Source organism: Diachasmimorpha longicaudata, chromosome 6, assembly GCF_034640455.1.
Source record: "Diachasmimorpha longicaudata isolate KC_UGA_2023 chromosome 6, iyDiaLong2, whole genome shotgun sequence".
In the NCBI taxonomy this organism is placed as follows: domain Eukaryota; kingdom Metazoa; phylum Arthropoda; class Insecta; order Hymenoptera; family Braconidae; genus Diachasmimorpha; species Diachasmimorpha longicaudata.
In genome coordinates, this window is record NC_087230.1 from 7,123,702 (window position 1) to 7,147,077 (window position 23,376).

Here is a 23,376-nt window from a genome sequence, read left to right on the forward strand (position 1 = left end):
TTAATAATTTAAACCATCGTATGTAACAATTATTCAATGCAATTTATTCATCTTTGATGTTACAAAAGTTTTTCTTTGTTTTACATCATCACCGGTCTTTTTCACTCCTCTTCACCCCTTTTGATTCTATAAATACATTTTAATATTTTTAAATTTGTTTAAAATTTTAATATTTTAACAATTTGATATTGATAAATTAACAACATATACGGGTTTAACACCTCTTATGTAGCAATTAAATACTTGGATTTAACAGTATGGACTAAAAGCTTTTTTTGCTGGAGAACAATAGCGACTTGATAAAGAAGTGTAGATGATTTCCTTCTCACTGTTCACTCCACAAAAACTGATTTCCATTCAATAAATTGAGCCATCTTAGTTGTTCCCCCAAATACAGCGGTACCAAGACCGCCACTCAATCTCAACAATAATCCCCACGGGCTAAAGCATAAAGTAAGCGGGTGCATTCCAAGGCGTCGCGAGGTCAGAAGCACACGTGCGAGTCCACCAACGTGTGCATAATCATGAGCCGATGAGTTACCACTGGTGCGTATTCATCGATTGCTCGATTACGTACAATCGATGCGGAAGCGCTCATCCGCGAAGAAGTAAAGTGTTGAAACATCGCGATGAGAACGACCGAAAGATCGCTGATGACTTGAAGATCTCCTGCGTGCTGATAAGGCTCAGACAGCTTGTGTCTTATCTAAAGCCGCGGGTGTGCACTGGTAATTACAATACTCCTGTTATCAGTAGGACATTACTCTCCGCATTTTTCTGAGGGAAAATTTGAAGAAAAAAATCCAATGGGTCATTCTGTAAATTTATGGATGGGTCTTCAGGTTTACCGTCCTTGCGAAGTCCTTTACCGATTTACACCGCGAATATTAATTTACGACTCATTTATTTATGATGAATCCAGGGAGAGGGTAATGGTGGTGACATTCATTATTGATTTTTCCACGTTGTTATTTGTCTATCGAGGAATGTAGAGATATGTTGACCGGGCAAGACCATCGGACATTCCTCGAGACCTGCAGACGTGAAGAATTTTTTAATACGCAAATCACTTGCGAATAATGCCGATACCCTTGTGTATATCTTTATTCTAGTTGGAATGGAAGAAATGTTACGCAAGCTAGTCACTCCATCAAGTACCTGAAAGAAATTAAATTATGAATATTTAATTTTAAAAAACAAATGGAAATGGAAATTGACAGTAAAATGACAATGAGTTCAATTTATTATTCTCGATTTTCTTTCACATCTTTTCATTTTCTTTCAAATGAAAAAATCTATTTATATAATTATTTTAAGTTATATTTCAATTATCACTTATTATCTTAATCATATTCTGGTAATCTTATCAATAGTCAATGGAGGCACTTCCTGGAATCCCAGACAAACTTTTCCCTATTTCGTCTATCACTCCGTAATTCTCCGGAGGTTTGATTCTACTGAAAGCGATTTATCAACTTTGAAACTTTTTTCATTCTATATTCAATATAAAATCGCCCGGGATTTCCGGGAATGCCAGAGCTCTTAAAATCGTGTGCACGTGGATACAGCTAGTGCTTGTGCAATAAAAAAAAATTGTTCTTTGATAAGTATTCGGGATCACTGATGTTCTGTAGCTCCAGCCTCTGCAATAATTTCGAAACAAACATCGCAATTACAGTGACAATTTACACATCGTACTCAGCCCAGTGTAATTGTGATGGTAATTGATGAGCTTTTTTTAGACACATTACGACACTCACTTTATTAGAGTGTCACAAATCATGATAAGAATTCTTATATCCAGTGAAATAGTTGATTCAGTCGCAATTGAAATCAGTGGAGTGTTTCTTTTTGTTTACATAACTTTCCTTGTGGTTAATATATCTATGGCCAGTGGTATCGATGTTGCTGTATTGCATAGAGCACAATGTGCAGCAGCATTGAATCATATCTAGAGTGACTAATCCGGAAAAAAATTGTTGTCGATTCTTCTCGTTTAATTTGTTTTGATAGAATCAATTATTGTCCATCAAACCTGATTTCATTATTCATTTATGAGAACTACCTTTAGGAAAATCATTTTCAATAGAATAATTGACGTGAAGCTAATTAGCTGTCGATTTTTCTTAAGTAATTCAGTTGATAAATGGAAAAACTAATAAAGTTATAAACCTTCGAATATTTAATACAACTAACACATATGTTTTAAATCATTTCTGAACATTTGGTTGTAAGGAATATTTTGGAAATGTCAAAATGTTCATTTAATATTTTAAAGTGTTTTGCACAAGCCAAATTTTCACACTGAAAAATATCTGAGAATGTTTTGAACTGGCCCAATATATGAAAAAAAAATGTAAAATACATATACATTTCACATATATTTATCGTGAATATTTCCTCGCCGGCCAAAACATTCTTAAATTCGTTGTTGTCACAAGTGTTTAAAAAACAGGAAACCTGTTTCCCGTTTTCTTATTCTAAAATGAAAAATGGACATTCGTGTATTGAATTTGATAATCTATAAACCAAAGGGTCCTCAACATGTCGAAGGTCAACGTTCTTCTTCCGGAGTGACGTATACATGACCAGAATCACGTTTTTTTTTAAATGTCTTGAGTCACTTATCACTTCACGTGTATGAATCTTTATCACTACTATTTCTGTATTCATTACAGTCGATTGTGAGTCGATTAGCGGTACCAAGGACACATTATTTTGCACCATAGTGAACGGTGGAAGACCGGCGATGTAAACATTTCTGTAAAGGAGGGGGATCGTCGGCTGGTTCGGGTTTGTTTCCCAGAACGAAGTACAGCAGTCTCGGTGTTGCTTCAACAGTCGCCTGGAGCACACATCTCCGTCGTTCGGCATTTTTATCGTTACTTTCTGCATCCAATTTAGGTCGTCGGAACCGAGACCGGCATTTTACGATTGTTTTTCAGTGCTGTGTGGAATAACTGTTTTGTGCTAAATCCCATTTGTTTAGAAATATTTTCTATTAATGGATTTTCTATGATTGGAAAGTCGCAGGTACGTCAATCAATATTCCAATTGATTTCTGCATTATTTCCATAAAAATGAACGACTTGCGAAATTCTGATTGTTCTTTCATTAAGTTCTTTATTTTTTATACCATCGTTATTACAAATTATGCTTTATAAATTTAATTATTCTACATTATGTTCATTCAGTTTGATCCATATGAAATGAAAAACAACGAATTTGACAACAGATGAATCTTAGAAACTTTTTACATTTTCAATACCATTAGATTTCATGAAATTAGAGTTAGGAGAAAGTTTTTACTGATAATTTTATCGGCTACAAAAAATATTGTGCAACAACTTGTCGCAGATTTACTTCAGTCCTTCACAGAAGAAGAATTAATTAATCAATTATTGTAATTAAATATATATTAAGGCGTGTTCTAATAAAAATTCGTAGTAGGATAAATTTCATGTCTGCAATTTCACATTAATTTTCAACAATCGTCATTAACCGTATTCTCCGGGCTTTCTCACTCTCAACGATAATAAAAATTTATCACTCATCAGAGTGACAATTGCGATTATGGGCGGCGGAAGGCTATAAATTTTCGGATGCCAGAGTGCTTGATTAACGTATCAATGAGGTCGAATGGTGTGGAACGCGTGGCAAAAGTATCAAGTGAGGAATGCCAATTGCAAGATCCACTTGCTGCAATTATATCCCCCCTCGTGCATCAGGCACTATACCATTGACTTATGAATAGTTGAAAGAAAACGCCACCGCATGAATCACACCCGAAGAAACGTTCTCTGTCGTTAATTCATTACGCAAAAGCCAGGATAAAAATGAAAACACTGAATGACAAGGAAAAAAATGCTGGGAATCTTGTTTCTCAGTTTGTCCACCGACGCAACTTCATTGTCTGCCGATTCAATTTGTCATTCTCTTTTCACAGGTGGGTTACTGACACACAGCAATAGAAGAGAAATTGATTATTCAATTGAGACATTGGGTAATTGAGATGAAGCCTGAAACAGAAGGCAAGGGCTTTCCCAACACCCTTAATCTCATCGTCTCCGTCCTGGTCCATCTACTTCTACTCGCACCCGTTCTCTACATCATTTCCATATTCAGTATTAATTATCAGTTCTTCTCGTGGCATCCAATATGCATGTCTGTCGGGGTGAGTGCTAGATTTATCACTTATAAACACATATAAACAAATAAACAAATATATCTAAGAGACAGTACCAGCGCTTTCCCTGGGAATCCCAGCGATAAATTCAAATTCCCCGGTTTTCTGCTTTCTCTGGGGAGATGAATTCATTGGAAGAATGTGGTCATGCTGAAGATACGAAGAGCAAGATGTTTTCAAATTTCATTGCAATCGTGATACGCTAATAATTCCCACAGAAAATTAAGATCCCGTTTTTATTTATTCAGTAATACCATCAGAATGTCCCACCAGAATGATCTCTTGTCTTTGGAATTTGTGTGAAAAAAACCTCCGGCAAAAGGAAGCAATGATTTTACGAGCAATTGTTCATAGGTGGGGTTTCTCATCCTAGAAGGCGTCTTCAGTATATCTGGAGAGGCGAACCTGAGTCATCGTCTCTCCCGAGCGAATCGCGTAACAACCCACTGGATCATGAACACTGTCGGCCTGACTCTCATGTTCATAGGTCTGATTATCATAGTAGTGAATAAAAATCGTCACGATAAGCCTCATTTTCAAACGACCCATGGACAATTGGGCCTGAGCTCGATCGTGATAGCCTCGGTGGTGGCGTTCTTTGGAATTCTGACGAATAATACCCGTTGGTTGTATCCGCGGGTTCGACCGATTTTCATGAAAGTTGCCCATGGATTCGGGGGAATGGCTATGACGATACTCTTTGTAGCTACGATCATCAATGGTGTTTACAAAATGCCACATCTTCTGGGCGACACTGGAAATGCTCTCATCTGCGCTGCACTGGTCATTGCTGTTGTTGTTATCCTTTTCAAACCGATGATCGCGGCTGTTGCGAGGACCAAGGTCATCCTGCAACCACCGCACCCCCGCAATCAGAGCACATGACCGCAATAGCCAAGTGATAGCGTTCATTAAAAAAATCGTGAGATCATGTCGAGGATCGAGTTATTTCGCGGTGATGCAGGCAATTTGGAATGGATCTTATTTAATAATGTTCAAAATGCCTTACAGATATTATTTGTTGACTTGGATTGAGTCTTTAGACAGTACCGACAACGAGTGAATTTTTTTAGATGCATTTGTCGTTAAAGAAATTGACTGAATTTTTTGGAAAAGGATCTGTAATTGAATTTAAGAAAAACCTCTCGGGCAGTGCCAATTTTTTACATAATTTTTATGAAATGATTGGAGGGATATTTTGATAAACTTGTTACAAATTTTCGGGAGCTTTACTACAGAAAATTTTGGACAACTATTTTTCTATAAGTAAACGTTGATCAATCTGTCATAATAAATTAAAAAAATAGATTTTATTTTTTTCTACTAATGCTTACAAAAAGATATCCGCAATTATACATTCGGGAGAAAAAAAAAATTGTTCTCAGTATTGTTACAACAATGTCCGTAATGCGTCCCCACTGCCCGCAGCAAGCAGATACGTCGGTCTGAATGAAGTCATCTTTTTCCACTCGAACTAAGTGGAATATTCACTGCAAGCAAGCCCGTAGCTGTCTGACCCATCACTGTTTTTTGAGCATGCATCTCCTTCCCTCCAGATTGAAATAATGTCTCGACTATCATCAAAGACCAGTAACAATCCCCCCCATTAAACAGCAGATAAAAACAAATTCTCAATTGGCCTCATGTGACCCTGATGATGCGTATGGAGCGTAACGACTCGTGTGTACACACCTATTTGGCAAGCCCCCGGGTACTCTCATATGCCCGAGGGCATCAGCGATGTGAAAATCGATAAGAAATCATGAGAATAACGAGACTCTGTTCATACAACATCTATGGAAGCACGTGTTCCTCCCTGGAATTCCTCTGGCCCATAGTAAACTGAAAATAATGACTCCTTCCGTTCGAACGGCGAAAATTCAACGAACAGCAATTATTACCACGCAGCTACAGGATTATATGGAGCATAAAAAACCCCGTCAACTTGTATCGTTAAGTCGTATTTCACTGCATAGTTATGCTAATGGTAAATTGTAATGAATATGCTGAAGGCGATTGCAATGCTCGTGCATTAGTGATTTCATCGCAGATGAGTTAGTCCTCGTTGAATTCCAAAGACAGCGTTGCAAATAGCCAAACGACATATCTCAAACTCTCACTTTTTACAATATTCAACGCACCATTGAATAAATATTACGCAATATTTTCAACCATATATCAACACTTTATTGTAATAATACACGTATCATGTACATGTAATGTATGTATATCTGTTCTCACTCTCATCTTTGTGTTTCTAGCTTCCTCGTACAATGTACATTTATAATAATACAACCGAGCATTTTTTAGAGTTTTTTTCTGTTTTTTAGGGTAATTTTTCCGTCATATTCCAGCTTGTCAATTAATGTTCTTTGTTAATCGCGTTTATTATAGTTTTTGTTATTCACTATGATCCGACAATTGTTGGATATCCCTCGCAACTTAACATTATGCAACAACGTGTACATATTTATTTATAATATATATTTATACATTTATTCCGATTTTTTTTTTCGTTAATCTCTGGAGTCTTAATCTAGAGGCTCTTTTTATATTTTTTATTTTTCACATGTCACATTTTGTCAGCCATTCCGTTCAATTTATTCCTTGTATTTTTTCGTTTTGTATTCATTATTGTGTTTTTGATTGTATAACGTTCTGTTTGGATTTGTCAAGTAGTGCATGTTCGTAGAAATAAATCCATTGTACAATTTCAATTTGTCTGGTTATTTTCAAATAGTATAATAGTTGTAATATGTTTTGATTATAATTTTGATATTCGAGAAAAATACGCCATTCAATTTTCGGTACTTGGAGGAAAAAATTGGAGAATAAGTCATGAGTGAGGCGAATAATCGTTGGGTAGGAACGCAAATAATTTGACAGTGTTAAGTAATTATCCACAGACTTATTTGTTCATCAATATGAACGATTTCAACTCACTAGATTTTTTATCCAACTTTTCTCTCCATAGTTTACTCAACTTTACTTTTCAAATACTCGACCAGGAAACAATCAATTCCATTCGACTGGGTGTATATTTATCCAGTGTTTACAATAACTTTTTCTGATTTTTGTATACACAAAAGCAATTCCCCCTTGGCTCAACTCGTCGTTTCTACCTATAATTAGCCCCTAGGGCACTTTGTACTGTTCGCTCTACTGTTCTTTATATCTTCCCTTACAATTTTTTGTTACGGATTTTTTTTCAGAGTCTAATACACAGGAGTTGGATTTTTTCAAGCTCCTAAGTTTAATATCTACCACCTGATGATTTTTTATTTTGATCACGTGTGAAAAAAGTCAATGGGAAAACGTATTTATTTTGTAGTAGAATATCCTTCAAATTCTATTGAAAATTAAACAATTAATTCATTAACAGATCAAAACCTATTAATTTTTTTTACACGTGATCTTGTCCTCCATATATCTGAACTCATCGATCTATCATTGGCAATCTATCAGTCAAAAAATATTCCATATTAATTTATAATAACAAAAATAATGTAAATTCTTTGGAAATTCGTGTTGACGATTGTTTCAGTGTCGATAATGAATCCCTAATTCCTCCGGCATTGCACCTCAGGTTCACTCTAGACATTTATAGACCTACTTATCTATATTAATCACATAACTCTATTCACATTATTTAGGATTTTTCCATTTTGCTCATTCGATAAAGCTCATTGACATGGTTTTCGTATTATCTACGCTCTTCTCGTTTTCACTGGAAGATCTCAAGCCATATAGCAACAGTTAATTAGGTCTAACGTCCGGAATTACCTACCGGCAATATATTTTCACCATTTCAATGCAAATAATCGTCAATTTTGAAACAATTAAAATCAACGAATCCTACGAGTCCTGATATAATCACCGAATAAATTCGTGAACATTATTATACTTTCTTATACTCTAGAACACGTAAAAACATGCACTCTCATTCACTGTAAACAATAACATTATTAGGTAATTATTATTTATCAGCTCTGATATACACATTTGGTAAATTCTCGTGCACATGTTATTCATCGTTCAACACTTGCTTACAGATATGAGTATATGCTTGAACATTTCTGGGATTTTGGGTTTATTTGTATTATTTTAATTCACATTATTTTGCAGTTGTCAATGGGACAAATCGTAGCAGGGGAACGGCCCTTTTGTGGAACATTTAAGGCATGCAATAATATTGCAATTATTTCTTATCGATGCATTCACGCACTCAGAGAAAATAATACACGTGCAAATATTAAAAAAAAAAGAATTTGGTCAAAAGTAATTTTTGGCGTCAGGGAAACTGTAAAATTAGAAATCCTAAATTTAATTAAAAATCATAATGATGATGATTTTAGGCTGCATTCTGCGTATAGGCAGTTAATATTTTTTCAATCTCCGAAACGAAGTGTCGCACTCGTTAGGGAGAAATTTTTTTTATTCCACGAGACACAAAAAAAAATGTTAGGTTTTATCCCTTCACTACTGATTTGTTTCATCGAATTCATCGACTTAAATTTATCCTCATTTTTCTTAACTTCATAGGCTTCACTTGCGTGTAACCTCCCCTCAATGGGATTCCCATTGCACCCAGCCCCACTCCGCAATCCCCTCAACCTCCACCGTAAAATATACGTTCTGTATAATTACATCATAATTACTAGCAACACGTTGTAAATGAGCCGAATAACTTTAGTACAATATGTCTTTCATTTCTCTGGATAGCTTCACATAAAAAATAAATACTTCCATATTTAAATATATTACTCTCTTTAAACATCTTTTCCCCACAATTATTGACTTCACGTACACTTATATTTGTGATATATTATTCAAATAATGATTATATATCAATTCTCATTTATCTAAACACAATTCTGGCCCGCCAAAATTCCCTGAATACCCTCCAAATAATTTTTTAATCTCAATTATTGCATCAACACCATGCGTTGGACATCTTTATAATCTTGAATTCCCTGTCACAAAATCGATTATCATTTCCAGTTGAAGACACTTAGCTAAAATCTATCTTATCTGTTAAGCTATATTAACTAATTTACCTTCTAATGAGCAAGACACCTGGACATTGTGTGAATGTGGCAAAGGTTTTTGCTTAATTCTACGAACGAAAATATTTTACAAAAAAAAACTGACGCATTCGCTCGAAATTTTGATTCAATCTTTCTTCAACGTTGTGCTAATGAAATTAGCAGTATAGAAGTTCAGAATTACATAGGCCCAAAAATTAATTAGTACAATCATATATATAAAAATGATAGATAGAAAATTCAGCAGAAATTCAATAGAATGTTGTAACGAATTAACCAGGTATTTCTATAAAATATTTTCAGACGTGTCTTCTTTTGCAATATTCAATTTTCTTCTCATGGAATATGAACGCCTTTTTTATTATAATCACTCATTAACATTTTTCCCTGCAACTTTTCGAGACATCGCACGAATCCAGTCGTCACGTTTCTGTAAAAACGCCGCACAATCGCGACACGCGTCTAATTGTCCACATGCACGCGTCCCAACGGTTACATAATATATAAGTTAAATAGGCGAATAATGGGAAATAAAGAGGAAAGAGTTAACAACAAAAGAAAAGGAAAAAAAACGAAAGATAGAACGAAATTTTCCAGAAATAAATCAATCAATAACATCCTCAGATTCCTGTCTTCGAGGAAAAAATTGTTCTTTGATATAATAAGTCATTTTGGAAAGACAAATATTCTCAATTATTCTCGGAGTAAAAGTGCACATCATGTCAGACCTGTTGCGATGTTATAAGATCAGCTTTACTGGAATTCTTGAGGATCGACGGACCAGGAAGCTTCTGCGTTGTCCCTGAGGATATCGACGGCTGCAACATCATCGGTTGGCCGTTCACGAGAACTATTGTATCCCTCACTGAGTCATAGCCACCGGGTTGGCCTTTAATACCAGAGAAATCGGTCAGAGAAAATTACTCCGTAATCGTTATTTGAAATTTATTTTCTATCTTTTATTTATCCTGCGGGTTACTAATCAAATATGGCGGATTTCATGGAGATAATCGATTTTATGTAATAGTTATGTAATGATCATTTCGACAATCGATCAAAATCGGTACCAATGCCACGGTCGTGGGACTAGTGTACGCACAAATGTACAAAATCATAAGAATTTCGTACGTCCTGGATTACGTACATAAATATCTTGCGATTTACCTGGTGGTGGTGTATGAGTCAACGTTCTCGATGGTGTCAAGGGATTCCTGGAAGCTGGCCTCCACTCGGCAGTTGGCTGCAGCAGCATTCTAGCTCTTGCCCACACTGAATCCGTTTTCTTCTTCTGCCTGACACGTTCCGAACTCCTGGAAGTCCTCGGATCGGACTCCTCCTCATCATCGTCATCATCGTCATAGTTTGATCGTCTCTTCGGTCTCCGCAACTGAAACTAAAGATCCCAAATGGGAATGGGAAAATAAATTACGCAAATCACGAGATTATTCAGACGTCGAACTTACGAGTGCGAACAAAACGATGACAAACACCGGAAACAGTCCCACAAGCCATCCAACAGCGTCCGCCCATCTTGGATAGACGTAAGTGCCGTAGGATAGCGGTTCGTACTCGACCCAATTGAAGAACAGAATGAAGAAGAGTGCAGCGGGCGTTATGACCTTCCACATCCACGTCCAGAAGAACCTGAAACATCTTCCACGGGGGCCTATCATGTGCTGGACGTCATCGAGGAAGCGATCTGCTCCATAAACCCAGGCTACCAATATGCACTCGCATATCGCTATCAACAGAACTGACCAGTTCGCTGCGTATTTGTCCATCAGTTGGAGCCAGTACATTCCAGCCTGGAATTTCATGAGATGAATACGTCAACACTCTTAAATCAAATTTATTCAAATTTCTCGACTTTAGGAATCTTCAGCACATGTTTAACTCACATTAGTGGTGAAAATAATTCCCCCAGCATACCCAAATATGGACACCCCAAGGACAACCCAAGTTTTGAAATTCCTGAGTGCTGGAATGCCGTCGAGAATAGCCGTTGTAACAGTTTCCATAAGTGCAAACTGTGAATCCAGTCCGAGGGTCAGTAGCATCACGAAGAAAAGGAGAGACCAGATTGGTGCTACTGGTAATCTCGCCACAACCTTGAAAACAAATTCAATAATAACTCGTGACGATGAGAAAGGGGGATGAAAAATCAATTACAATCGAGTAAGTTACCTCGGGATAAACAATAAACGCCAATCCAGCTCCCTGATCGACAACCGAAGCAACGGGTACACCAAGTTCATGGGCGAGAAATCCAATTACGGAGAATATAACAAGACCCGCGAAGAACGATGTGCCAATATTACTCACAGCTACGATGAGTGAGTCCTTGTAGCAGTTGTTATCGAATTTGTTGTATGAGCTGAGAGTTATCAGGCCCCCCCAGGCGGGACTCAGGGCGAAGAATATCTGGACTGCTGCGTCACCCCAGACTTTCGCTGAGGCTAAACGCCTCCAGTCGGGGGTAAGATAGAAGAGAATACCCTCGTCGGCACCGGGGAGGAGGATTCCACGGATGAAGAGAGCGATCTGTGAATTAATTGGCGAAAAATTTTTGCATTTTGATGTTTTATTGAATTCCTTGTGAATATTAAAAGGCCTGGGACTGTTCTAAATTACCAGAACGACGTAAGGAAAGAGCGCAGTGAAGTAAACGACTTTCCCCGAGCTCTGGACCCCCTTGCTGAGGCACAGGAACACGATGACCCAAGCGAGGAGCAGACAGGCTGCCAACGCTGGACGGACAGATCCGGTAATCTCGATTCCTTCGCTCATTCCCAGTACGTGATGCCTACATTCGTGAGAAATGATTTTTATTATCTAATTGAAGTGGTTGTTTACAAGTTGTATGCGATCTCCGGTGTATGTACGACGGATATATGTATATCATTTTCCGAAACGAATTATTCGACCGAAATAATTATTATGGTAGGAGGAATTATAAAAAAATTATTCAACTCTTTTTGCGCTCCTTTTTCAAGGAAAGCCGCAAAAATAATGAGTAATCTTTAATTAATTAAAAGTACTGCATAATTTTCTAATGGAAGGGATTACATGCACATTGTGGGGATAAAGAGGCCAATTAAATTCTCGGGGAGTGGGGAAAATTGCCTCTTCATTCCGTAGTAATTATTTCACTGCTCACTCGAAATATTCTTCGGCGGGGGGACGTCTCATGGCTGAGGCGATTATGTCCGCTGAGAGATTCATAGCCGCTTGTTGGGTTGAATTTAAACATTTTCCTTTGTAGTAAGAATTGTTGAGACTGGCACATTCCTCGGCTTTTAGCGGCTCGAAGCAGTCCTCCCGGCTCCACTCAGGCGCGCAGTTCGACCAGGGTAGGCTGTTGCCTCCTGCAGGCACTGGAAAAACGTAAAAATGCGAGGGAACGCAGTGAGCGATGATCTAAATTGAAATTAAGTGGTGTAAACCAATAATTGCGTCCAACGGGGGAGAAGAACGAGAATATTTTCACTGTTTTTTTTGGAGAATAAATTTCAGTCAATTGTTAGTAACAATTCTGAGGTACTTGAATTATAATTAGACACTTCAATTTGAGAGTCAAAATATTTTAAATAAACAGATGTTTAATTGAAAAATTATTCGTTTTGGCGACACGATAAATGAATGAAAAAATATTCTGCCTCAATTGTACGACACTATGCAATAGTCTCACCAACAACAGACGCAAACATGTAGTAGAGTGTCCATGCGATGATGAGATTGTAGTACAGCATTACTATGGAGCTAACGAGCACCATTCCGTACCCCAGACCCCTGAGGAGGGGTGAGAACCTCTTGTATGCTGCGACTGGACCCAGGCTTGCGTATTGTCCTGAAAAAAATCCCGAGAACCATCGAGTTTCAACGCAATTTCCATGAGTTTTCGCCTGAGATTTCAAGTAGAAAATAGAAATGAAAAGATGGAAATTCTCAGTGTTTTGCGATGAATATCTATTAACCGTTTAAATTTAGCATTCATTGAAATGCCGTATCAATTCAATTTTGAATGTCCTCTGTGTTTGTCCTGGCAAATTAAAGGGAATATATCAGCGCAGTCTCCGAGAGATTTAATTACTGAGCTGTCAACTGAACATGATAAATTGAATTTTGGAGCATATTCGATAAAATCCCTGTTTTAAGTCCACATGGTAACGCAAACGAAAAATTTCAAAATTATGAAAATTGAGGTAGTTATTTATTCGAACGTTCAATCCACTGAGTATTCAATTGACTGTCGTGTTTAATCTGCACAATGAGGGTGAGAATTCTAGCTGTCACTGGCATATCACTGAGTGTCTGCTCTGGATAAACCAATTTTCTTAAGTTCCCGGGCTGAATAAGAGATTCCATAAATAATTCGTATGAAATTGAATTCAAATTCATAACGTGAGCATCGAACTGCCTGGACCGCTTGAATTTAAATTATTTTTCCCATCCAATTGTGTCTCACAATTCTGTCATAATAATTTGGTCTGATGAAACAATTCTATTGGTCCAGAATTATTCGGATATTTTTCTTAAGGTTCCCTGCCGACTATCAGGAAAACAATGATTTTTTTAAATAACAAAAAAACATAATAAACCCAATTAAACCGTATAATTACCCAGCGACAGCTCCATGAACATCAGAGGAAGTCCAGCGATGATGAGCATGATTGTGAATGGAATGAGAAAGGCACCGCCGCCATTCGAGTAGCAGAGGTACGGAAATCGCCAGACATTGCCGAGGCCCACGCTGTACCCCAGGAGGGACAATAAAAAATCAAATTTTCCCGTCCACGTGCCGCGCTCCGGGTGCTCATCCTCACCATCCTGCAGCGGTGCTTGACTGTTTGCCACTGAATACTTGTCTTCATTCTGAAAGTTCTTCTGCTTTTCAAATGACTCGTACAGCTTTCAACGCTGGGAGGGCTTTGTCTCGATTGAATAGGAGTCATTTAACAAAATAGTTGCATTCATAAACTTTAATTACATTTCAGGGGGTGAATGTCTGAGTTGTTGAATGGAGGATTAAAATTTCATAATTTTGAGTGGAAAAGTTTTTTCCACGCATGAGGGCTCGTAAAATTCGGGACTAAATGAAGCATTTGACTGTCAAAACGGGATACGGGAGAAGTTGAGAGGATATCCTAGTGCAATTGGTGAGGACTTTTTTAAAAATGTTGTATTGCATTTTTTAGAGTATAAATTTAATAAAAAAAGTATATGGAAGCGGTTTGGATACCTTTTTACGTAAAATTTGCTTAAGGGACATCTCAACCAAAAACAAATTTAAATACTGTATTTATTTTAATTAACGAATAGATATATTTTAAATAATGAAATAGCACTGAACTCACATCCCAACAATCCAAATAAGTTTTCATCCTCGGCGAGGAGTCCTCCATCCTCTGTTCTCGCTTGTTCGCCAGGTTGCCTTCTTTCACGTTCTTCTTCGTTTCATATTTGACAGTTATGTAACTCAGTTTTCCCCCCTCTAATTCACCAATTTGTCCTCATTATCAGTGCAATCTCCCCCTCGTTGTCTCGGTATCACTGTCACAATTCGTTGATTTATAAAATCACCGAGGATTAAATCGAAGTACTGGGCCGAATATGTGACAAAGATCCTGATGACCTCATCTGAAATTCATCCCTCGCACTTTCCATCAGTTTTCCTCATCTCATTCTCCTTCACCGAGCGATTGACGCTCAAAGAATCCCTCTGATCGAATATTTATGCCCACACCAGCTTCCCACCCTCCAGTAGTAATTCTGGTGGAGCAAGAGAGGCAGCTGAGAATGAGTGATATCCAAATGAACGAGGAATAAATAAAAAAGACGATGACAGACATAGATAAAATCGGCTATTACTCATTTCCATGTTTCTCCAGAGGATTCTCATATTCTTATGGAAATCGCTGGGATTTCGTAATTGCCAATAATCCAAGTGGGAATGTTATTGCATTGTGCAATTTTATTACGCAATCCAGATTATTCCAAAATTTGTATCTAGGGAATTTCACGAGAGCTTATTCTCTCCGTAGAAGTAAAGCCTGATTTATTCATCGTAAAGTAACACAAAAGGGGAATAATCGTTTGCACAATTGAATAATCGCATGCAAAGGGGAATCAACGTGAAGAAAAATTTTCCAAATTCCCATTAATCCCATTAATTTAATCGATAAATTTTCTCTCGACATTTGAAATAATTCTATCCCTCGAGGACAATGTTTACAATCCTATTCTTCAGGATCTCCACACAACGCGAAAATGGAAAAGCGATCAATCACAAATGAACTCGCGATAATGCAATAGTCCATTTGATAAAAAAAAAATCCCGTGACGTAACCATTCCAAGGCCTCTAGCATCAGTGAAAACGTGTATAAATTGACACTCACCAAGCACTCGTACCCCTCGGAGTAGTGAGATACGAGGAAGATAGACTTCCAATTCAAATAACCTGCCGGTGAATCGTTGCAATCACACACTAGCACGTTTCATTGATTAAAACCATACGTTATCCAGGTACAGTGATAACACCAGTATCAGGAGGTAGAGCCTTGAGAATAATCAAATGCCACTGTCGATTGCCCGGTCAGCTGTTTCCCCAGCGTCGAGGTCAACCGGTACGACCCTGAGGATGACAACTGTTGGCCTTGAGAATTAATTTATCTCTCCACGGTTTTTAGCACCTCCACATTCGTCTAATCGTCACATTTTTCAATTTTCATTTAATTTCGCAGAATCGCGCATCATCCGAGTCTCGAAGGACGTCAATCGCGGTGGAAAACCGGGTGTTGAGGGGGTGAAAAATCGGCGATGATGAACGCAAAGACTTCCAAGAGGTTTTCGATTTCAGATTAAAAAGTGAAAACGATTAACACGAAAAAAATTTAAAATCTCTGACCACCACATCGTCGCGATTTTTGTTGAACACGGAAGGGAGAATATTAATGAGTGGATAATTGCGTTTAATTAACTTCGAGTGCACAAACGCCGCAATTGTCGAATAAAATAGATAAAAATATCGAGCGACGGACGGAGAGGTGAAACAAGCTCGCGTCCGGCCAACAGCAGCCTCCAGCCTCTTGTGGGGGTTGTACCATCGGGAACAGCAATGCCAGGTGCCACACACCCACACAAACAAAATACCCGTGTACACCACCCACACAGGGAGCAATACCAGAGTTGAATTCGATCGATATTACTGCTCCTGCGAGCTGCGTCCTACCCTAAACCTTGCACTCTTGTCCTCCATCACAACCACTATCACTGGAATGGTTATATCCACCCTCACAGAGCGGTTCAATCTAACCCTCCCTCTCACGCCACCACCACTTGGCCCTATGCATTCTGGTAGTCGATGAGAGACGGTGGGATGGAGGAAAGGACGCCCTCATCTGCGCCTCTTCAATTCTCGGTGCCTATTACCACTTCACAATTCGTCATCGAGATTTTCACTCGGATTTTATCTGACTTTGGGGTGATTATGGCATCATGAATCATTACAGAGTTGGATTACGGGGATGGCCGAGTCATTTGGTCTTTTTTAAGACTGATTTAAGCCTACAATGGGGGATAAATATTTTTTTACAATGTTTTTGAATGATTTATGGGAATTATCATTCATTTAGGGAATTAATTTTTGTTGTTGTTGCTTTCAATGGCCATTAAATACTTTGAATTGGGTTGGGGGGTGGAGGGAAGGACAACCTCGTGTAAGTCCAGCTTAAGCCGAAAAAATAGTTGGAAGTTAGTAAAGGAGAAATTAATCTTCTTACTTTTTTTTTAATTGCTCTATTTTCCACATTGTCAAAAGTGTACTGGAAAGCCCTCGAGGAGAATTGAAAAATAATTAAATATTTTTAAGTCTCACTTTTGTTTTGGAGGAATCGGTTTTATTGATTTTGATTTCTGAAAAAAAGGAGAAGCAAAAAATTCCTTTCTGAAGCCCCAGGGGTTCGAAATAAATTGAACCAATTGGAAAGAGCCGTTACAACCCTTCTCCTTGAAGCAACAGCAGGAGGAAGTGGGAGGCATGAAGGGAATTCATGAAAGAATACACAAAGGATAGGGGTGAATCAGGGGCGAATGGGGAGGTCGGAGTTGATCGAAATCCGCTGGCATTCAACCGAAGACTTCATTCTCCTAAAAAAAAATTCAGTCCCCTCCCCCTCATTTATCCCTCGTTTACACAGGCTCACTTCCCCATTTTTCCAAGCCTCTATCCTCTTGAATGCGATTATCGTCGACGGAGTACAAGAGTCTATTTAATTCCCAACGTCAATGGACACATTGGAGCTTTTTTATTCAAATTTGAATACAAAACTCATTTCTCATTCAAATTCAGGGACGAAGCGGTGAAACAATTCCAATTGACTTATCTCTGCACTGAATTTTTGTGATAACCTTTTCATCTCACGAAAAATATTATAATGAAAAAAATCCCATCAATTCCGCACTCAGTTTATAATTCAAATATTTTATTCTAAAGTGGAAATGGTTTGAGGACGGACATAAAAGCTCCAAAGCAATCTAATGATGGTGTCGTAGGTCTGAAAAATTATGAAGCAAAAAAACTTTCAGTGAAATAAAAAAAACATTTTAGTGAAAAAATTCCCAGTCGTGAAATTAATTCAATGGATTCATGAATATTTCATATGGGGAAAAAAATGGATGAAAACCCTTCGATAATTTACGTCGAGTTCGATTGTCGTCCGACGAATTGTTTTTCGATTAGGAGCAAGGTTGAGGTCACGTCGAGAAACAAGCCTAATCCTCTCGCATCGTCCGACGTCAAGACCCTTTTGGAGGATCGATTGGCAAGTGGTGGGGAGCCTCTGTATGACACTGCACCGACCCGGTGGAATTTTACGCCACATTTGGTATACCTCGGGGAGGTCTGCAGGTACATGAATTCGATAATTAGAATGGAGATATAATTGCATCAGCTGGCGAGTGAATTTTCAATTGAGCCTAGTTCGCCGCAGAATTACAATCTGCCAGGATGTTCAAGGTTCTGGTGGCCCTAGCACGATGGGGTCGGCGTTGTCGGAAATGAAAGTCGAATTCAAATGTAAGGATAATAGTTCATTATGCGGGTGATAATCTTTTTGAATATTCAACGTGTACGGAACTGACTAATGGGGCTGATAGTTTTTAACATGGGGCGAAAAATTTATTCGCATTAAATTGAAAAATAGTGCTTCCATCGTTTCTGCTAGATTTCTACCCTTTGAATGTGTCGATAGTTTCTCATTTATTTTTAAATAAATTTATAAAAATTCAAAATGAGTTTGGCCGATAGCTCATTCAAAAATTGATATTTTTTAATAGTTTCACTTCTTATCGATAGAGCAACACTTGTAGTTCAATAATTCGTCTAATTATTAGTTAGTGGTCAATGTGATACACAGAGGTCACTACCGACAAATACCCTGTCGGTGTGAGGGTTCCACCGGTGGCACACAGAGGTCGCTACTTACAGCTAGTCGGAGTTACCAACGAGACATCTGTCACACACACGAACATAACCTCAAAGTTAGCTGACAGATCGAGTTATCAAACAGAATAAAATAGATACGTGCAACAATGACAATTGTCTTTTGTAATTAAGATAGTAATATAACCTGTTAAGTAAATAAAAATGTCCTCTGCCCATTTATCGAGTGGTAGACTGAACATAGGACTTCTTCAGGAACAGACGAGGAAACAATTAGTGAATTTAATCGAGAGATGCGATGGACCGAAGGTAACAACCACTTGTTTTTATCAATCCAGATAGCGATCCTCAATTGTTTGACTATTGAACTATTAGGCCATCGTCTGGGATCGATCCCTGGACGGCCCAATGGGCCTCATTGCTAGGTACAGCCTCCTGGAGGAGTACGGGGTTGTCAAGATGTATCAATTAGTCGGTGGACAACTCCCTCCCACCAATGTCTCCAGCATTATATTCATCGTTCGTCCCCATCTCGATTTAATTGATTTGATAGCCGAAAATGTTCATGGGTATGTTTTTTTACCTGTAATAATTGGGAAAAAAATAATGAGTAGTGATTTATGTCTCAAAGGGAGCAAAACAGATCCCCAAAAGAGTTCCACATATTCTTCGTTCCTCGCAAAAGCCTGCTCTGCGAGAAGAAGCTTCAAAATCGTGGAGTCTTCGGTAGTTTCACTCTCATCGAGGAATTTCCCTGTGACCTCTTCCCCTTCGACAGCGATCTAGTCTCAATGGAACTGAGTCAGACCTACAAGGAGTATTTCCTGGAGAACGATCCAACGTGTCTGTACCAAGTGGCTCAGGCAATCAGACGTCTCCAGAGGCTCTACGGTAGGATTCCAAGGGTGACAGGACGTGGTCCAGCTGCCAGTAAAGTCTGGGATCTTTTGAAACGACTGGATCGAGAGGAGGAGGATTTGAAACTCGATCGATGTGTCATGACAACGCCTCCAATAGAGCATCTACTGCTGGTTGACCGAAGCATCGATCTCCTCTCACCTTTGGTCACTCAGTTGACGTACGAAGGCCTCATCGACGAGATCTTTGGCATTCAGAATACAACGGTTCAGTTGCCAGCTGGAAAATTCAAGGACAACGACGACTCACCCACTGTTATGTCGGTAGATAAGAAGGAGAAGATTGTTCTCAACTCGGGTGAAGAATTATTCGCTGAAATCAGGGACAAGAATTTCAATGGAGTTGGGCCTGTCCTCAGTCAGAAAGCGAAGGTCATTTCTTCGCAGTTCGATGAGAGACATGGGGACAAGAGTGTTCAGGAGATCAAGCAGTTTGTGGCCAGGCTACCGCACATGCTGGCGACCAAGCAGTCTCTTGCTAGACACACCACTATTGCTGAGATGGTGAAGGAGGTGACAGACTCTAATGACTTCTTGGAGTGTCTACAGGTGAGTGTTAGAGGCATTTGATTGTTATACCAAAACTATGATTCATTTATGATCACGGTGATCACTGAAGCCACTTTTATCTATTCAACTCATCTCTGCAGATTGAGCAAGAGCTTCTGAACTGTATAGACACGGACAAGCCAAACGCTTTCATTGAGGATTGCATTGCCCAGCAAAAACCTCTGCTGAAAGTCCTCAGACTTCTCTGCATCCAGTCCATCACAAATTCTGGACTGAAGCAGAAGCTTCTGGATTATTACAAGAGAGAGATTATCCAAACCTACGGATATCAGCATCTACCGACACTCCTAAATCTGGAGAAGGCTGGTTTACTTCGAGCTCAGCAGTCCAACAGACAGTACGCCGTTCTTAGAAAAGCACTGAGGCTTACTGTGGAAGACGAGAGTGAAATTGCACCGAAAGATATCAGTTATGTCCATTCAGTTTATGCACCTCTCAGTGTCAGGCTGGCCGAGCAACTCGTGCAGCCCGGGGGGTGGCAGGGACTCAATGACGTGCTTGGTCTACTGCCTGGACCCACCGTCAGCAGCGATTCCAGGGGAACCATTTCAGGAATGAGACGTGAGTACATTTTTTTGGGCCTCAAGCGAAAAAAAATAATTTACGAATTCTATTCTGATTTTTTTATTAAATTCTTTCACTTGAGCGTTAGAAAGTCATTTTTTGGATACATATTTCGACTACTGTTTCGATTTTTTAATTGAAGGAGGCTCTATTACGAGTGAGGATTCTACATCGGAACCTCCGAGATTAGTTTTAGTTTTCTTCATTGGGGGCTGCACGTATGCAGAAGTGTCGGCTCTGAGATTCCTCTCCCAGCAAGAAGATCGTAAGTACGATTTAATAGAAAATCAAGATATAATTGAAAAATTTATAATCCCTTCTTTATTGTTCATGTAGTCAATGTGGAGTTTGTCATGGGTACCACAAAATTGATCAACGGTAACACGTTCCTTACCTCGTTGATGGAAGACTTGGAGGCTGTCCGAAAATAAGCCAACATTTTCCTAAATCTCTGCGAATACCGATTATTGAATAACTTCGTATAAACTACCAAAGATAAGGATGTAAATTGAATATGCAATACTTTATATCAATACTTCAGTCTTCCGAGGAATTTATTGCTCGATACTGATGGGAAATACGTATGCCAGCGCGCCACTCTGGTTACAAAAATAATTGACTGTTTATTTGTGCCTGACGAATCGTCTGATGAATCGATGGATGTAATCACTGATTAGTAGTGATGGCCTCTGGGGGCATATGGCCGGAGTCTCCGAAGCATCTCAGGGAGACGTTACCACTGGGATGGATGCTGATCCACGTGATGCTGGCGTGCTTGAGGGAGAGCCTCAGCCAGGCCTCAGGAGGAAATTGCAGAGCCCTGAAAACATAAAGCCAAGAATTAATGCGTTTTACAAAATTATTTTGAGTAATTTGAAATTCACCTGCACACGAAATAACGGATGACATTGGCGTGGCACACGAGTAGAGTATAAGAATCCTTTGTTTGGTGTGGAGATGCTCTGTGGAAGTGCTTTCTAAATGCCGCCTCTATCCGAGGCCCGTCCTGGAAGTACTAAAGGAAAGAAGGGATGAAAAATTATCAAAAAAAAATTATACAGGTGCATCAAGAAAGAAATAATTACATTCAATTCAATTTATTTGAATTTATCTCCTAGAAAATCCAGTGTAAGAATTGTTTAAGACCTTATTCGACTCATCATGTAATGAGATATGATGCTATCGTATTTCCTCCTGCACTGCAATTTTTTATTTACAGTAAATGGAAAAATGAGATTAATTCTTCACTGTAGCAAAAAAACTTATATAATGCTGTACATATGTGTAAATGATATAATATATATTGTATATCATACATAATACATGATATAGGTCCTGTGTGTGATATATAATCTCATATGACTATGGGGTATTCTAGGGAAAATTTTAAAATTTATGTCCTGGAGATCATTATCCCAGATCTTGAGACAAGAGAGCAGAAAAATAGAAATAGACTCACCTGCCACTCAGACTTCCAGTGCCTAATGGGTGGCTCGGGGGGAATTGGTGCTCCCTCCATAAGAAGGATGTCATCCTCCGTGGGAACATCTGATAATGACTTTTCGATTATTTTGGAAGTCTCTTGTGCTCTGGTCATCGTTGACCTGACGATTAGGGAAAAGGGGAGGGCCAGCTCAGCTAGTCGTTTGCCAGTATAATCTGCCTGACGCCTGCCTAGAAATTAATAGAGTCAAACAAAATGCTCCCCTAGTAATTATTAAGTAATTCCATGCAAGGAAAAAAAATCATGGAAAAACGTAAAAAATTCAGGGGGCAATTCTACTGGATTCTCATTGGACTCTCTTCAATTTTTTCTACAGGAGGTATGTTCATAAAACAAGTTTTGACGAAATGTCGAAGAGCACATAATTTAAAGTTCAGTAGAAATCCAGAAAAAATTTTCCACGAAATGTTTTTCGACGAAATTTTATCGTACGTGTGGTGATGCTGATGAGCACATTATCAACAGACCCAGTTCAGTTAAATATCGTTCAGCATCATTCTTTCCCTTTAAATTATACTGTCCATGTCGAATAAGCACCAGGTGTCTAGTAGTTTTTGCTTTGTGTTGTTCAAGCTGTTCGTTGTATTTGTTCTGAGCCTCTTCAGTCACCTTCTTCATCGGCTTAACTAAACTCTTTGGGTCTCTCCTGCACACATTTATTTACATAAATTTCCTAATCATAATGCTGAATGTCAGCAACACATGAACCAAGAAACATTGTTTATAAAATTTCAATTGTTCTCAAATTAATCTAACCTGTCCCAGTTGCTGTCCCATGTCACCGAAGGCACAAAATCCGTTGTCCAGGAGTTCGCAACGTGAGCCACCTCTTCTCCTTTACCATAAACATTGTAATAAAACAAACCTGCACCACTTACAGTGCCAACTGCAATTATTGTGTATTTTTGGAGACGTGAGAGTGTCGGCATTTTTTCGAGGATTCTGTACTTGTGACTTGTGTCACGTGATCATGTGTACACGAGATCTTTCCTGCAGCTGTGGGGGGAATGTACGACTGAAGAAGTCAAGGTCAAGGAACTCTTTGGATTTTTAAACAACTAGCGCCATCACGGTACCGGCGTTGACGTCTGTTTTGCGTTTACTATTTCCTCGTGATGAGAATTTCATCGAATTATTCCATCTATTGACT

At 38.7% G+C, this 23,376-nt stretch overlaps 5 protein-coding genes across 7 annotated transcripts; 2 read left to right on the forward strand and 3 right to left on the reverse strand.

Moving 5' to 3' along the window:
* Nucleotides 1-23: 23 nt before the first annotated feature.
* LOC135163962 (uncharacterized) lies at nucleotides 24-2,895 on the reverse strand. The gene is made up of 2 exons (XM_064123867.1): nucleotides 2,530-2,895; nucleotides 24-1,158 (listed from the first exon to the last, which is right to left on the reverse strand). The coding sequence occupies exons 1-2, from the start codon at nucleotides 2,893-2,895 to the stop codon at nucleotides 949-951; spliced, it is 576 nt and encodes a 191-aa protein (XP_063979937.1). The 3' UTR covers nucleotides 24-948.
* Nucleotides 2,794-6,903, forward strand: LOC135163383 (transmembrane reductase CYB561D2-like). Its single transcript, XM_064122781.1, has 3 exons — nucleotides 2,794-3,033; nucleotides 3,947-4,174; nucleotides 4,541-6,903. Exons 2-3 carry the CDS (start codon nucleotides 4,013-4,015, stop codon nucleotides 5,069-5,071), a joined length of 693 nt encoding a protein of 230 aa, XP_063978851.1. The 5' UTR covers nucleotides 2,794-3,033; nucleotides 3,947-4,012; the 3' UTR covers nucleotides 5,072-6,903.
* Nucleotides 6,733-16,439, reverse strand: LOC135163373 (sodium- and chloride-dependent glycine transporter 1-like). 3 transcript variants are annotated; one of them, XM_064122762.1, is made up of 11 exons: nucleotides 15,628-16,439; nucleotides 14,586-15,000; nucleotides 13,851-14,115; nucleotides 12,920-13,078; nucleotides 12,389-12,605; nucleotides 11,863-12,034; nucleotides 11,416-11,772; nucleotides 11,130-11,339; nucleotides 10,695-11,036; nucleotides 10,396-10,624; nucleotides 6,733-10,120 (listed from the first exon to the last, which is right to left on the reverse strand). In XM_064122762.1, exons 2-11 carry the CDS (start codon nucleotides 14,631-14,633, stop codon nucleotides 9,954-9,956), a joined length of 2,166 nt encoding a protein of 721 aa, XP_063978832.1. In that variant the 5' UTR covers nucleotides 14,634-15,000; nucleotides 15,628-16,439; the 3' UTR covers nucleotides 6,733-9,953. The 3 variants fall into 3 exon arrangements, with proteins under 3 accessions (XP_063978832.1, XP_063978833.1, XP_063978834.1); XM_064122763.1 differs by having other exon boundaries at nucleotides 14,586-15,021; XM_064122764.1 differs by having other exon boundaries at nucleotides 13,851-14,103; nucleotides 15,628-16,437.
* A 507-nt stretch (nucleotides 16,440-16,946) lies between these two features.
* On the forward strand, nucleotides 16,947-22,044 carry LOC135163375 (vacuolar protein sorting-associated protein 33A). Its single transcript, XM_064122767.1, has 6 exons — nucleotides 16,947-18,980; nucleotides 19,047-19,240; nucleotides 19,303-20,137; nucleotides 20,239-20,719; nucleotides 20,865-20,987; nucleotides 21,059-22,044. The coding sequence occupies exons 1-6, from the start codon at nucleotides 18,876-18,878 to the stop codon at nucleotides 21,151-21,153; spliced, it is 1,833 nt and encodes a 610-aa protein (XP_063978837.1). The 5' UTR covers nucleotides 16,947-18,875; the 3' UTR covers nucleotides 21,154-22,044.
* On the reverse strand, nucleotides 21,389-23,248 carry LOC135163382 (serine/threonine-protein phosphatase Pgam5, mitochondrial-like). The gene is made up of 5 exons (XM_064122780.1): nucleotides 22,983-23,248; nucleotides 22,694-22,872; nucleotides 22,182-22,396; nucleotides 21,607-21,737; nucleotides 21,389-21,542 (listed from the first exon to the last, which is right to left on the reverse strand). The coding sequence occupies exons 1-5, from the start codon at nucleotides 23,153-23,155 to the stop codon at nucleotides 21,389-21,391; spliced, it is 852 nt and encodes a 283-aa protein (XP_063978850.1). The 5' UTR covers nucleotides 23,156-23,248.
* Between the last annotated feature and the right edge of the window lie 128 nt (nucleotides 23,249-23,376).